Genomic DNA, 15665 nt, shown 5'->3' with positions numbered 1-15665 from the left:
AGCTAATTGCTTGTTGAAGACTATCTTTTGCCTAAATTACAACCATAAATAATTTTAAGTATGTTATTATATAAGTATGTTTGAAATGCTTACGCACTGTGCTTTATTCTAGGGAATGAATCTCAGAAAATATTTTTGTGTGTAGCAGTACTGCTACATCAGATGGCCGTACTTAATCATTTTCCTAGAAAATAGAGGAGTAAATAGGAGGAGGCAATGATCCCTTCCCCCACTTAGGATATCATGTGCCAGCACTGACTTGAGGATGAACTTCCTTATTTCGTGGCATTGTCTCTCTTTCCCTCCCTTCCCTCCCACTTCTCTTCCCACATCAACACACCCAAGCTACTAGAGTTTATTCCACCATTCCCGTGTTCATTTAGACAAGCAATTTGATGGAAAGTGCATAATGTCATGATGTACATGTGTGTGTTTAAATTCATATAAATGATATTGTAAATATTTTTTCTGTTCTTTTTCACACATTCTTACATTTTTAGATAGCTATGTATAAATCCAGTTCATCACCCTGACTCCTAGAAAGTATGCCAATATTTGTCGTGCAAGGCCATACACACATAACATGCATAGACATACACATTTCATATTTAAAAACTATTTTCTCTATGGATGGTCACTTACACTGTTCTTCTTTACTAACATAAAAAATTCTACAATAAATATGTGTATGCCTCTGGCCAGGTGCTCAGTTGGCTAGGGTGTTGTCCTGATACACCAAGTTTGCAGGTTTGATCTCTGGTCAGGGCACGTAAGAGAAGCAACGAATGAATGCACAAATGAGTAGAGCAACAAATTGATGTTTCTCTCTCTTTCTAAAATCAATAAGTTAAAAACAAATTTTTAAAAATATGTGTGTGCAGCTCTGGCCAGTTTGGCTTAGCGTTTAGAGCATCAGCCTGCAGACTGAAGAGTCATGGGTTCATGTCCTGGTCAAGGGCATGTACCTGGGTTGCAGGTTTGATCCTTGCCCATGATGGGGTTATGCGGGAGGCAACCAGTTGATGTGTCTCTCTCACATTGATGTCTCTCTCTTTCTTCTCACCTCCATCTCTATCTAAAAATTAATGAAAAAAAAAAAATCCTTGGGTGAGGATTTAAAAAATGTATATATGGTGTGGGCATTTCTCATTGAATAACTACTCAAAAGATTTAAAAAAAAAAAAAACATCTAGCTAAGCTCTGGAAACAGTCCAAATGTCCATCAGTAGACAAATGGATAAAAAAAAAAGCTGTAGTACATATACACCGTGGAGTACTATGCAACCGTAAGGAAGATTTCTTATCCTTTGAGACGACATGGAGGGACCTGGAAAGTATTATCCTAAGCGAAACAAGCCAAACAGAGAAAGACAAGTATCATATGATTTCACTTATTTGTAGAATATAATGAACATAACAGTCTGAGGAATGGGGTAGTCCCAGAGACATGGAAGTGGGGCACAGACTGACAATCCCCAGAAGAGGGTGTGGTGGGGGAGAGATAAACCACAGAACTTACATGCATGTGTGCATGAACAATGGACATGAACAACAAAGCTGGGGACAGGGCAGGGAGGGTGGGGGAGGGGTAATCAAGGGGGGGGAGGAGAAACATCTGTAACAAAGATATATTAATTAATTAATAAAAAATAAACAAAATAATAAAATAAAATAAAAAAAACATCTAAGACTAGGTTGCTTTACTTTATTAACAACTAAAAGACTGACGTGACTGTTCCAGTTTATACACGCTCCTTCAACAGAGGAATACTTCACCAATACTTGATATTATATTTTTGTTTTGCCATTTTGACTATAAATTGTTATCTTTTTATATAATTTATTTAATAATTAGTAAAAATTTAGTTATTGATATTTCCTTTTCTCTGAATTGTCTTTGAATACCTTTTGCTCTGTTTTCTATTACTTTCTTTGTCTCTTTGGGGTGTGTGTGTAAACCACCCTCCTTATTTATTTCAGATCAGTAGTTGTCAACAAAATGTACAGTTCACATATTGGTTGTGGAGACAGGGAGGCCCAAACTCATTCAGGAGGTTTACAGTTCAACACTATGTCCATAATAATTCTAAGACTGTCTTTGTTGTTTTTATTGTATTAACATTTGCACCAATGCCACAAAACAAAGGTGAGGAAAACTGTGGGTGTCTTAGCACAGATCAAGACCATTGTACTAAACTGTACTAGTAGTCATTGTATTCATTTCCATCACACATATGTTATTCCAAAAAAAAGAGTCCAGCTTATTTAAGGTTGTCCTTGATGAAGCACTAATCATTATTATTTTTATTAAGTGCCAATCCTTGCTATATATTTAATATTCAGCATGATGAAATGGAATTACACATAAAGCACTTCACTGAGTACTGAAGTATGATGATTACTGCAAGATGCTCTTTGGAGATGGCGTGAGTTAACAGCTGACCTACCCTCTCCCTTTTTGAATATCATGTTTAGTTTAAAGAACAGCTGACAAACTGACTATTCATACCTGAATATACGGCAGGTATTTTCTTGAACATGAATAAAGTAATCCTGCCATATTAAGAAAAATTGCTGATAATAGTTGTTGCTAGTAATAATATTTAAAATTTCAAGTGAAATAAGAATTTTGGAAAAATATAACCTCCAATGTCAGCTCTATAGTTGCAATACTTTTTTTTTTTTTTTGAAGAAATTGGTAGTGATATAACTATTGACTTTTTGATATTATATAACAAAATCTGTCATCATTTAGAGAATCTGCATAGCTCAGTGAGCTTATACTTTTCAAATGACCAATGCATAATGTTACAAAACCATGCATGGGTAAAAGATCTATACAAAGTGCAAGATAAATCAATGGATTTAAACATAACGAATATGAAAAGTTCACTAGTAAATGTCAGATTCCACACTGCAGTTAAAACTTAATAAACTATCACTTGTCAAGTTTTGAAGAATATGCACATTTCTCTGAATATGTTATTAAAATACTCTCTTTTTTCTGACTATGTAAAACTGGATTTTCTTTATATACTTCAGCCAAAAAGTATTTTGGAATAGAAGCAAATATGAGGACTGAGTTGTCTTCTCTTAAGCCAAATAAAGAGATTTTCAAAAATGTGAAACAACCTCTTCTTGGTAAAATTTTGGTTTTAGACAAAATAATTATTTTTTATAAATATATGGTATATGGTGTTTGTGTTCAAGTGTAATTGGTTTAGTACTTCTAATGGAAAAATAAACATTTCTAAAATGTCAGTATTAATTTCTAATTGTGTGTGTGTGTGTGTGTGTGTGTGTGTACTCACAATGCCTTATGTGAGTGTATTTGTTCTTTGGGGCCTTTAATAATTTTTACTAAAAGAGTCTTAAGACCTGAAAGATTGAGAACTAGTGTACTAAATAAGATCTTGTCAGTTTTTGACGTTACACTGATCTTCTCCCAGGCTGTCACCTTTCTATTAACTTTATCTGTGATATACTTGATTAAATAGAAATCTTTATTTTTTTTTCTTTTTGGAGCCAATTCCCTTCACATTTTGTGCTTTTCTGATCTTCTTAAAAGACCATCTTCTTCAACGCTGAGGTCACAAAATTATGTTTCTATATTTCTTTTCTATTAGGTAAAAAGTATAACTTTTTATATTTGATCTTTAGTGCATTCATATCCAACTTCATTTCTCTCCATACAGAGAATCAATTTTCCCAGCACCACTGACTAAATAACCTTCTCTCCTCACTGAGGTGTAATACTGCCTCAAGTAAGACTATATGTTTATATATCTCCTCATCCTGGGTCCCCATTCCAATTCCACATGAATTTTTATGTAGCTACTCATCCCACATTTTTTATTAAAATGGTGTTGTAGTCTTAATATATGGCAAAATTCCTTTCATTGTTTATATTTTTCCAGTATTCCTTTAGCTATTTATTAATGAAAGTTTATTTTTCCATGCATAATTAAAAATAAAAAAGGATGTATTTTTTAGAATAAAGTTATCATAACAAAAAATAGTATATATCCTTCTTGATTTTGTGAAAACTGCACAGAATTTACAAATAAAATTGAAGGAAGAAACTAATTGTGCTGTCTTATTCACTAAAATTATACTCGTCTTCTGGTAATGTCTATTAGTTGAAAATATTCTCATAAGATCATAAGAATTGTTTGTTAGGTTAATTTCTAGATATTTTATCATTGCTTTTGCTATTATAAATAACATCTTATTATTTATGTATTATTTGCCCTTTACAGTAGTATAAACAGAAGTAGGCAATACACACTGTTCTGTTGCTAAAGTCTTAATGCTCTTTCCACATAATTTCCAGATAATTGTAGTGTCAATTCTTGACAGGCAGTAATTTTTAAAATCTTATGCCAAGATCTCTCTCTCTCTCTTTCTCTCTCTCTCTCTCTCTCTCTCTCTCTCTTTCTCTTTCCTTCACTTTCTTCCTTACCTTCTCCCTCTCCTTCTCATCTTGTTCTTATTATTATTCTTTTAACAATTGAATAGTAATTTTATTTTCTGGACTTTTCCATAATGAAATGACTTAGACCCCTATTGATGGACATTTTAAGTTATTTAAAATTATGTTCTATTATATATAGCACTGTGGGGAACAACTTTGTATCTACATCAGTTTGAATTAGAGTGATGATATTTGTATGCTACATTCCAGAATGAAATTGCTGAGCTTAAAAAAATGTGCATTTTTCATTTTGTTTCATGTCACTAAATTATTCTTCATAAAAGGTTGTGTTATTTACACCCCTACCAAGAATATACAAGCATTCCCGTTTCTTTTTGTTGTTAATATTGTGTAGTCAATTTTTTTTTCTTTTTGATGTGAAAGGTGACTTATAGTATATTGGGTTAGATTTAATTTAATGTGTAGTATAAGAAAGATTAAGTATCTTTTCATATGTTTAAGATCAATATGTATTTCCTTTGATGTCAACTAACAAAATTCTTTGCCCATTTGTTTCCTATTGGGTTGTTCAGCTTTAGCTATTAATAATGTTAGATCCAATTTATTTGATTAATCAATTATTTATTATAATATGACTTGGAAAATATTAATTCCAGTTGGTTATTTGTATTTCAACTTTATTTTGTTTTTTATTTGAAAAAAAATTTAGTTTAATATGATAACCTTGATCATAAAATAATGTTAGAATGGGATAAAAGGGAACTACTTGCAGGTCTCATGGTGAAGATGTTTCTGAAATCATTCTAATAGTCTTCTTCCATGGCTTAATTTATTCCTCATAGTAACATAGATTTCTGACCATGATGGTGAAATATTTGCCTTTTTATATTGAATCCCTTATTATTCAAACTTAATAGTACTAGATGCATGAGAACTCAAAAGTCCCCAAACTTAGTAACTGTTAGTAATCCCAGAACCTATATTCTATAAATCACTTTTAAAAATTCTTATTTTTTTTCATCATTATGCTCCTATGATGTAAGCTTTAAAAAATTAGTCTATGACTCATCAGCTAGAACTCCAGGAGAGATATAAACAAGATAACTGAAACAAGATAAATGATAATTGAAAAAAGGAATGTTCAGCAATATCAAGTGTAGAATTTGACTTCTAAAATGGAAGGAAATTTTATTCAAACTGTCCACTGTTTCTGTTGTATATATCAGAAAGGTTCAGGTTATGAAGAGTCTCATTAAAAAAAAAATGCCATACATGAGATACTGGAAGAATATTGCTTTTCTATATTCTATACCATGTGGTAATCTACATAATATACTAAAATAAAGTATCTTTCAAAGGTAACCTATTCCACTTCCCATTGTTAAAATTCTAAAATAAATCTTTAAAAAAAACTAACAGAGATCAATGTTATGAGTAATAAGTAAAATTTACCTTTATAGGGGATATTCTCTTTTTTGAGCCTCCAAATAACATTTAGACATAACGTGTTTCTATGTAAGTAAATTTGATGTCTGAGAATTGAAATTAGAAAAGCAAAATTGGATCTCAGAATCACTCACCATTATTGGCAAAGAGAAAAGAAAAGAACCAGAGACCCAGAATTTACAAGCAAAAATATTATTTATATAGTCCATATTGCAAGAGTGAAAAGGGGCCTGCTCATCAGTCAGAGGCGGGGACTACCTCACCCCAACTCTTTAACTCATCAAAATTCCAGGTTCCCTTTATACATAAGTAGGACTGAGAACTGCTCTGTGCATGAACACCAGCTGGGAAGGAGCCTCATGCCGTTCAGAGAAGGAAGTTGAGACTAGGCGACTGAGAAGGGAAAGGAAGACAGACCTCACCATGTTGGCACACTCTCAAAAGCCTAAAAAGGTGCCGGCTACATGCAGGATTCAGGATCACCCATAACACTTTAGTACATTTAAAATCTATAAATTCAAGGAAATAAAACATAGTAAGCCTCTTAATAAGTCATTGTGTTTGTCAAGGTGGATAAACTTTAAGGATTTCTTTCTCAATTCCAAGTTTTAGCTTTTTGAATATTTAACATTATGATAGGTAGGTAGGTAGATAGAAACTATTTTTGTTTTGTCTTAACATTTATTTTACAATAAGTGCCAAAAATATGAGAAGAATATTAAAATTTTTATTAGAGGGCTGTTACTCCAGCAGCAAACTATTGTTGGGTGATTTGGAATGGGGAGAACACCATTATGAAAAGAAACTACCAGTTAGAAAGTCTCCTTATGATAAAATGCAAGTATTTCCACTGGAGTGGAAACAACAATATAAAAATCCAGAAACTGAAGATACTTCTGTTTGTTCTTGGGTTTTGTCAATATTGTTGCTTTAGTTTTTTTTATCCTAGTACTCAAAGATCTCAGGAGATTTTCACGTTTTATTTTAAGTAGAAATTTGTTGAAGCCAAAAGCATTTGAGACACATTTACAATTATGTTGACCTTACAGTTTCATTGTAATGTCACTGAGGCTATTTTGACAAGCTGATATTCCCATTTTTCAGGTTATTAAGTCATGCCTTTATATAACAAACAATCAATGTTTTCTAAACGTAATATTTTGGGGGCATATTGCCTTTTTCAAAGTTTGTTTACAAATACTGCTTTACTTGATAAAAGATATTCCGTTAGAGAAAGATTTTGAACTTAAACTTATATATATTGTTATCCTGAATGCTGAGATAACCATTGATTATCTTGTTTCCTCAGATAAATTTACAAAGAAAAATGAGAGTTACTGGAGTAATTACCCAAGGAGCCAAGAGGATTGGAAGCCCAGAATATATAAAATCCTACAAAATCGCCTATAGTAATGATGGAAAGACTTGGGCAATGTACAAAGTGAAAGGCACCAATGAAGACATGGTAAGAATGACTTAACACACTTAATTTAAAAGTCAAATTCATTAATAATCTTTGATTACCAATGAATAACAAGCCTTCGGCAGAAGCTTTATGTTGTTAAAAACAAATTTATAATTATTAAAAATTAGACTAGTGGGGTGAAAGGGATAATGAGTCCAAGTTATAAATGTACACTTGCTACCATTTAAGACTTTCTTTGGTTTTATTTATTTATTTTTTAAAATTTTTTTCTTTATTGATTTGAGAGAGAGGAAGGGAGAGAGAGAGAGAGATAGAAGCATTGATGAGAGAGAACATTTATTGGTTGCCTCCTGCATGCTTCCTACTGGGGATTTGGCCCACAACCTGGGCATGTGCCCTGACCAGGAATCGAACCAGCGACCTCCTGGTACATGGGTCAATGCTCAACCACTGAGCCACACCTACTGGGCAAGACTTTCTCTGGTTTTAATGGGTGGTCTTATAAACACTTTATCACAAGGTTAACAATATGTGCAAGGCAATTGTTTTATTTATTTATTTATAAATCTTCACCTGAAGATATTTTTCCATTTATCTTTAGATAGAGTGGAAGAGAGAGACAGAGAGAGACACACATCGAAGTGAGAGAGACACATGGATTGATTGCCTCCCGCACAATTCCGACCAGGGCTAGGGACTGAACCGCAACCTAGGTATGTGCCCTTGACCAGAATCAAACTTAAGACTCTTTGGTCCATGGGTTGATGCTCTAACCACTGAGAAATATCAGCCAAGGCTTAATAATTTTTCATTTCATTTTATTGCTTTGAAAAATTACCACTGTTTATAATTAAACAACTAGAGATCAAAGCTATTATTTGTAAAGAAAAATTATTATTTTTTTAACCTTTATTGTTGAAAGTATTAATTACAGATGTCCCCCTCCTTTTTTCCTCCACTGACCCCCTCCTCTCCAGTTCTACCCCCCCAAATTTTGTCTGTGTCCACTGGTTATGCATATATTCATATAAGTTCTTTGATTTACTCTTCCCTCCCTTTCCACCCTGACATCCCTCTAAAGTTTGTCAGTCTATTCCCTACTTCCAGGTCTCTGGATCTATTTTAATCAAAAGCTTATTTTGTTCATGATAGTCCATAAGTAAATAAGATCATGTGATACTTGTCTTTCTCTGACTGACTTATTTCTCTCAGTATAATAAAAATTATTATTTTAATAGAAAAGCACCAAGTGATAGAAAATATGCATATCTTATATATTTAATATTGGAAGAAAAACTTTGTTATTTAGCAGAACAAAATATTTTAGTAATGTATTTTTTTATTGATTGATTTTTAGAGAGAGAGAGGAGGGGCAGAGAGGCACAGAGAGAGAGCGAGAAACATCGATTTATTGTTCCACTTCATTGGTACACTCATGTATGTACCCTGGACAGATATTGAACCAGCATCCTTGGAATATTGGGACAATTCTCTAACTGTGCTACCCGACCAGGGCGATAGAATAAATATTTTAGAGAAAATAAATATTTAGTGTCTCCTTTGATTTTTTTTGTAATATTCTCAATTTATGTTAGTTTTTTCTCAAAATTTTTAATTTTAAAAGTATCACGACTACAGCTCATCCCATTTAAAACCAAGCCATTAGAGAAGACATTTAACAAATTATAAAAGATTTTTAAAATTACCTTCTTAAATGAATTTAAACAAAGTTATCTGATTACTAGGTTATATAAAAGGTAAAATAAGAAAGACATTTAAAGGAGTTTTAGCCCTGGCCAGTTTGGCTCAGCGGTTAGAGCGTCGGCCTGCGGTCCGGAGAGACCCAGGTTCGGTTCCCGCTAAGGGCACGTACTTTGGTTGCAGTTTGTCCCCGGCCCTGGTTGGTCGTGCGGGTGGCAGCCACTCGATGTGTCCCTTCACATCGATGTTTCCCTCTCTCTCTCCCTTCCTCTCTCTCCCTCCCACTCTATCTGTACAAAAAATGGAAAAATATCCTCGGGTGAGGATAAATAAAATAAAATAAAATAAAATAAAATAAATAAATAAATAAAGGAGTTTTAAATAACATATTTAACTCTTAATTTTTAGAGGGAAATGTAGTGTTTACTTGGAGATATATAAAGAATTATGAATCTCTTATAAAATGATCTGGGACTGACTGATAAGGGAGTCGTCTTAAGAATCAGAACCAGCCCTGGCCAGTTTGGCTCAGCGGTTAGAGCGTCGGCCTGCGGCCCTAATAGACCCGGGTTCGGTTCCCGCTAGGGGCGCGTACCTTGGTTGCAGTTTGTCCCCGGCCCTGGTTGGTCGTGCGGGTGGCAACCACTCGATGTGTCCCTTTCACGTCGATGTTTCTCTCTCTCTCTCTCTCTCCCTCCCCTCTACCTGAACAAAAAATGGAAAAATGTCCTCGGATGAGGATGATAAAAAAAAGAAAAAAAAAAAAGAATCAGAACCAAAACATCATAAGTCTGATCAGAGCGTTAGAGAGACTGAGGGAACAGGAAGGACTGGTTCCCAAAGCAGAAACTGACAACAACAGCAGAAACTGTAAATACTAAGTAGCTAAATGGAAAGACCAGATTAAGTTGAAAGTTTAAGGTGCTCATTTCTCAAAACAAGAGACACATTCCCCTGGCTCTGAAACTGGCCTTCAAATTGACAATAGTAGAGGACAGATTATACTGTAGGCCACACTGGTTTCTAACATTAATTAGAATTTTAACTATAGATTTTACATATTGTATATATTTGGCTGATGGCAAGGTGCTTTCTAAATGCTCCAGACCCCCAAATTTATTCATTCAGTTTTGGAAAGATTGGGATAGGATATAAGATCAGTGTATAAAAATAGGTAAAGGAGCTATTACAATTAATAATTATAACTCTATATTATCTCTTTACACAGGTGTTTCGTGGAAATGTTGATAACAACACACCTTATGCTAACTCTTTCACACCCCCTATAAAAGCTCAGTATGTAAGACTTTATCCCCAAGTTTGTCGAAGACACTGTACTTTGAGAATGGAACTTCTTGGATGTGAACTATCAGGTGAGTCTCATATTATCTATTTTAGTGTGTTCTTTAAAGAAAAGAAAAAAACAACACATTTTAAGTCTACTACTAACCTGCAGTTATTCAACACCCTTAGATATGCATTCCTGCTACAGAATTCTAGGGCATGGTTCAGTGAGAAGTGTGTGTGTGTGTGTGTGTGTGTGTGTGTGTGTGTGTGTGTGTGTGGCGGGGAGTAGGAGGAGCAGTGCTTTTCTATGAGTGGTCAATGAAAGTACAACAGATTCTCACTGGAAACTTTTGTTTGTTTAAAGGTCTCATTGTTTTTATTAGTAACTATGATTTATGTTTTGTGACAAGAGTTCAGTAAAAACTGGAATCTGCCTGACTTCGGAAATTGCAGTTACATTTGGGTTGTATGGCATAGAAAAGTAAGCTTTATCTTTGTCCATCTACTATGAGAACTTGGCTTTTGGGATTTTTTTTTTTAATGAAACATTTATATTTATCATTCCTCCCAAGGAGACAATACTTCAATACCAAGATTGCTGCTATAAATTCACTCTTGGATCATTCTTATCTACCATCCCACTTACTGTGCAAACAGTGGTTATTCAGCTCAAAGACAATCTGTCAAAGGGCTCCAAGTTAAATAATCCTTGTCTTCCAGGAGCATCAGTATTAGATATAAAGATGAAGACTTAATGTGCGGATCTCACAGTGGTCCCATTTCAAATATAGCTGGAATCTGAGCTAAACAGAAAATCTTGTCTTGGTATTTCAATGTGTTATTATTTTGGTGGTTATTCTAATAATTCTAGCATCAACATTTACAAACCGTCTTTGTCACTGTGGCCTGAAATTATTTTGTTCAAACAACTGTGTTTTGAAAAATAAAAATTAATGTGTGTCTCACTTTTTAGAATAACATCCAAATATGAAAGACTTTCATCAAACTTACAATAATACTATTTAATTAAAAATAGGAGGACACATGCCCTGGCTGGGTGACTTGGACCATTGTCCCATACACCAAAAGTTTGCAGGTTCAATTCCCCGTCACGGTACATACCTAGGTTGTTGTTTCTATTCCTGTCAGGGCGCATATAGGATGCAACCAATTGATGTTTCTCGTTTTTCTCTCATCTCTCATATCTATCTCTCTCTCTCTCTCTCTCTCTCTCTCTCTCTCTCCCCCCCCCCCCCCCCCCGCTTTTTCTCTCTAAAATCAATAAATATATCCTTGGGTGAAGGTTAAAATAAAAAAATAGGACACATCCCTGCAACAGGACAACTGAGAACTATTTATACATTTCCAAAAGTTGTATATTGGTTAAAATGTATATATTTACTTACCTTCTTAGGCATATTTGTGATGCTAAGAAAGATAAGGAATGATTTTTAAGCAAATAAAAGTTACTATTAAGAAACAACCAAACTTTAAATGAATCCATTACATCTAAAGGAATTAGAGATGTTCAGCTAGATGAGTGAATCTGTTTTAAGAATCGCATTTCATATTATATATGGGTCTTTTATAAAGCAGCCAACATATGGTTTTAGTACCATTAATTGTCCTAACGGGGATGTTTTCCTTATTTTGGTAATTCAAACCAGTTTATTGAGTACCAGTAAATCTCAGCAGGTTGTTGCTGTACAGTGTTTACACTGCATGTCACTATATCACCACAGGCCGGTGTCAACCCTAAGTCATTCATCATAAAGCAATCAAGAAGAGGCCACAGATGATGAGGTTTGCTGCAAGCCTCTGTGGTTTTTAGTTGCTTGACAGTTTTTCAGCCATTTGATTCATGAGGGTGAGTCTCTCATACATGCCCCAGTTACACCCCTAAGATGTGAATATATTTTACTTTGAAGTTTGACAAGAGGTTACACCCGACACTTTACAGATTTTATGTTATTAGAAAGAAGCCATGCCCATTTCCCAAACCTACAAATTGATTTTGAACTTGCACGCAGAGAATAATATCACACAATGAATGTTCTTAAAAGTTAGGAGATCTCACAATAAAAATGATCAGTTTCATTGTTAATATTTTATTTTGTTCAGGTGTTGTCCATACTGGCGAAATAATTAATTTGTATCTATAAATCATGTAGATGAGAAGGAAAAATTGTGAGGGAAATTGGAAGAGGTTAGCTATTACAGTTGGAAATAAACAGTTATATAATGTACAAAACTATTTCCCATAATCCAGTGCAACACTATAAAGCCCAAGGCTGCCTTACTGTGTTCAATAAACTGTTATAAGATCTCTCAGCCTGCCTAGAAGATCAGCAGTTAATCTTTTTCCCAGATACTTAAAAAGAAAATCCCCTCAGTTCTCTGAGAGAGAGATGATTTAAGATGTTTAGAATGAAATTGATCCTGATCATAATTAGGGAAGGAATAGTCATTCATTCATTCATTGAACAAATTATTCAGAACTTCCTCTGGGCTAAGTACTAGACAACAGAATGAGTATGAAACAAATCCTATGAGTAAGCAGAAATAGTCCAAGTAAAGCCATCCCTCTCTATGCAATATTTGAAATAGTGTTATATCACAAAAGGAAAAAAACAACAAATGCCACATTTCCCTTTGCCTTGTATGTCTTCTGCAAGTCGAGCAGTTTCACAAAGACTCCGCCAGCAAGGCAGCGTGGGGGACTTGGTGGGAATAGAAGACCAAGTCAGAAATCTATAATGTAGACAGTGCATGTTACCATAGAACTGCACAAAGATAAACAGCATGTCGTAAAGACTTTAGAACCTTCTACACTCTTTGAGATTTGTCATGAAATTTTTCTCCTCCAGAATTTATATTTAGGAGTTAGAGCTATTTTCATCTTGGGACTTATTCTCCTATCCCTGAAACCCAGCAGAACTTGTACTAAGACATACTTGTGTCACCCTTCATGACTGTTTCTGTCATCTCTGCATAGGATAGGCATTTCCTGGAAGGTGGAGTTGAAGGCAGACATGGAGGAGCCTCAAAAAAAAAAAGTGATCTACATGGACTAAGACAGAAAGCAATTATTTATCAATGAAGAGTTCTAAGCCACTTCTCTTAGAGCCTTGACTTAAAATGGTTTAGTTTTAGAAACTGTAGCCAGTTATGAGGTGTTCTTTAGTATTTGCTGATATGCTGAATTGGGGTCTTAACATTGTTATCTATTGGAATGAGCTTTATGGAAATAATAACAATAACTAACATTTAATGAATGCTAGCTATTTGCTTTCCCTGTTCCTAAGTACTTTATATCTATTTTGTTTTTAAATCCTCACCTGAGGATATTTTTCCATCTTCAGATAGAGTGGGAGAGAAAGAGAGGGGGAGAAAGGGAGAGAGAAGAAACATGGATACGAGAGGGACAGATCTACTGGTTGCCTCCCGCACGGTCTCAACCAGGGCCAGAGACCAACTGCAACCAAGGTATGTGCCCTTGACCAGAATCCCATGGGCCATGGCTTTAACTGCTGAGCCAAACCGGCCAGGGAACTACTTTATATTCCTTAACCACTGTATTAGAGCAAGCACTTTTTAAGGTAGTTTCTTTTATTATTACTATTTTGAAAATGAGAAAACTGAGGCACAATGTGGTTAGATAATGGGTACAAATCCACACAGATAGTAAATGGGGGCCAGTAGAACGTGAGAATGTGACATTGGAAAAGTCTTCCTTTTATCTTGGTTTTCTTGATGCTCAAACTTACCTTGTGTGTTCCTTGGTCAAATAGTAAATTTTACATATGGAAGACTCAACCATTGAGTAATACAATAACAGAATCATGCTTCCTTACATGGGCTTTGTGGATGGAATTTTGTCACAACTGTGATTCAAAATTGGGAATTCATGTGTGCACACACACATACACATTCACTTTTTCAAGGACAGACAAACCCAAATTTTGCACCATGTCAAACCTGAAAACGTATGTGGCAGATCTGAGAATCTTCCAAAAATATCTAAAACTAGAAATTATTAAGTGTGATCAAAATATAAGAATGTATAAAAAGACTTGTCCAGCAATGACTCTTACTAGAATTAGCTTACTTTCTTCTGTTATCTATTCCTTTAAACCCTACACGTGCACAATGCCTGGCACATGGTATACATTAAATAAATATTAGCTTCCCTCCTTCCAGAAGAAGCATGTTGGTGCTATAAGAATTAGTGATAAAGATTAACAGACATTTCTTGGAAAAGAAAATGCTGTCCAGTTTAGAATATACCATTGGAACAGTTTGTGAAAATGACTTTGTACTGAGGGAATTTTCATTTGTAGTATTATGGAAACAAATAAAAGAAAACCAAATATACTTTGTGAGAAAATGTTCCATTTTTAAAGACACAATGAAACTGTTGAAAACTAGGCAGCAGTCATGAGGCTATCATTAATGAGACAGGAGAGAGCATTTTAGCATTGTTTTCATTTTGCAAAATCATCTATTGCAGAAAAGTAATTTGAATTCTGTCTTGTTTTCAATTTTTTCAAAATATATTCAGACAAAACAACCTGAATTGGCTATTTTGTTTTTCAATTCTATTCCAGATTTATTTCTGATTATAGTCTTTTTTTGAATTTAGATGCTCTCTCTTTGGGGGGAATGAATAGCATTAGGCTTAATCTTCTTTTGCCTATCCAAAATGAAGACAGAAAACTTCCAGGGTGATAAATTATTTTTCTCATGGAGCCCTTCTCATTTTCTTTCAGGCTGTTCGGAGCCTCTGGGGATGAAATCAGGACATATACAAGACTATCAGATCACTGCCTCGAGCATCTTCAGGACTCTCAATATGGACATGTTCACTTGGGAGCCACGGAAAGCGAGGCTGGACAAGCAGGGCAAAGTGAATGCCTGGACCTCCGGCCACAATGACCAGTCGCAATGGTTACAGGTAATATTTTCAAACACTGTTTCACCACCCACTGCACCTCTTCTTTCAAAAGATTTCCTGTTAGTTCAGCGAATGTTGGAGTCATTACCTTCATACTCATTTCAGTGTGCCTACCTCTTGGGCTTAACTAAATTGGTAAAACAAAAATTTCTATGAAGTCATGTCTGTGTGCTATTTTCACTCTAATGTTGATTTATAGATGCTACTGTCAGATTGATGCAGCAGACTGTACCAGATCACACTGTGTATAGATCATTTTGATTGATTATAAAAGCATTTGCATTTTAACTCTCATCTATTCCTCATGCTTCAAGTCAATATTGGTTTGAAAGCATCATAGCAGGAATCTAAACCACCTTGAAATCAAGCCACTGACCTGCAGATTGTTCCCATAGAATCATGAATCATGACTTATT

The 15665-nt window shown here is 34.6% G+C and overlaps 1 protein-coding gene across 2 annotated transcripts in view; it reads left to right on the top strand.

Moving 5' to 3' along the window:
- EDIL3 (EGF like repeats and discoidin domains 3) overlaps positions 1–15665 on the top strand; it is a 386777-nt gene that overhangs the window by 279712 nt on the left and 91400 nt on the right. For both annotated transcript variants that reach the window (XM_036279454.1, XM_036279453.1), the window contains 3 exons: positions 7191–7346; positions 10237–10381; positions 15065–15249. In XM_036279454.1, coding sequence (XP_036135347.1) covers positions 7191–7346; positions 10237–10381; positions 15065–15249 — 486 coding nt within the window. The remainder of the gene's footprint in view (positions 1–7190; positions 7347–10236; positions 10382–15064; positions 15250–15665) is intronic.

This window comes from Molossus molossus, unplaced genomic scaffold, assembly GCF_014108415.1.
Source record: "Molossus molossus isolate mMolMol1 unplaced genomic scaffold, mMolMol1.p scaffold_m16_p_3, whole genome shotgun sequence".
Taxonomy (NCBI): Eukaryota; Metazoa; Chordata; class Mammalia; order Chiroptera; family Molossidae; genus Molossus; species Molossus molossus.
The sequence above is the reverse complement of the archived record's forward strand: the minus strand, read 5'-3'. Positions and strand labels throughout refer to the sequence as shown.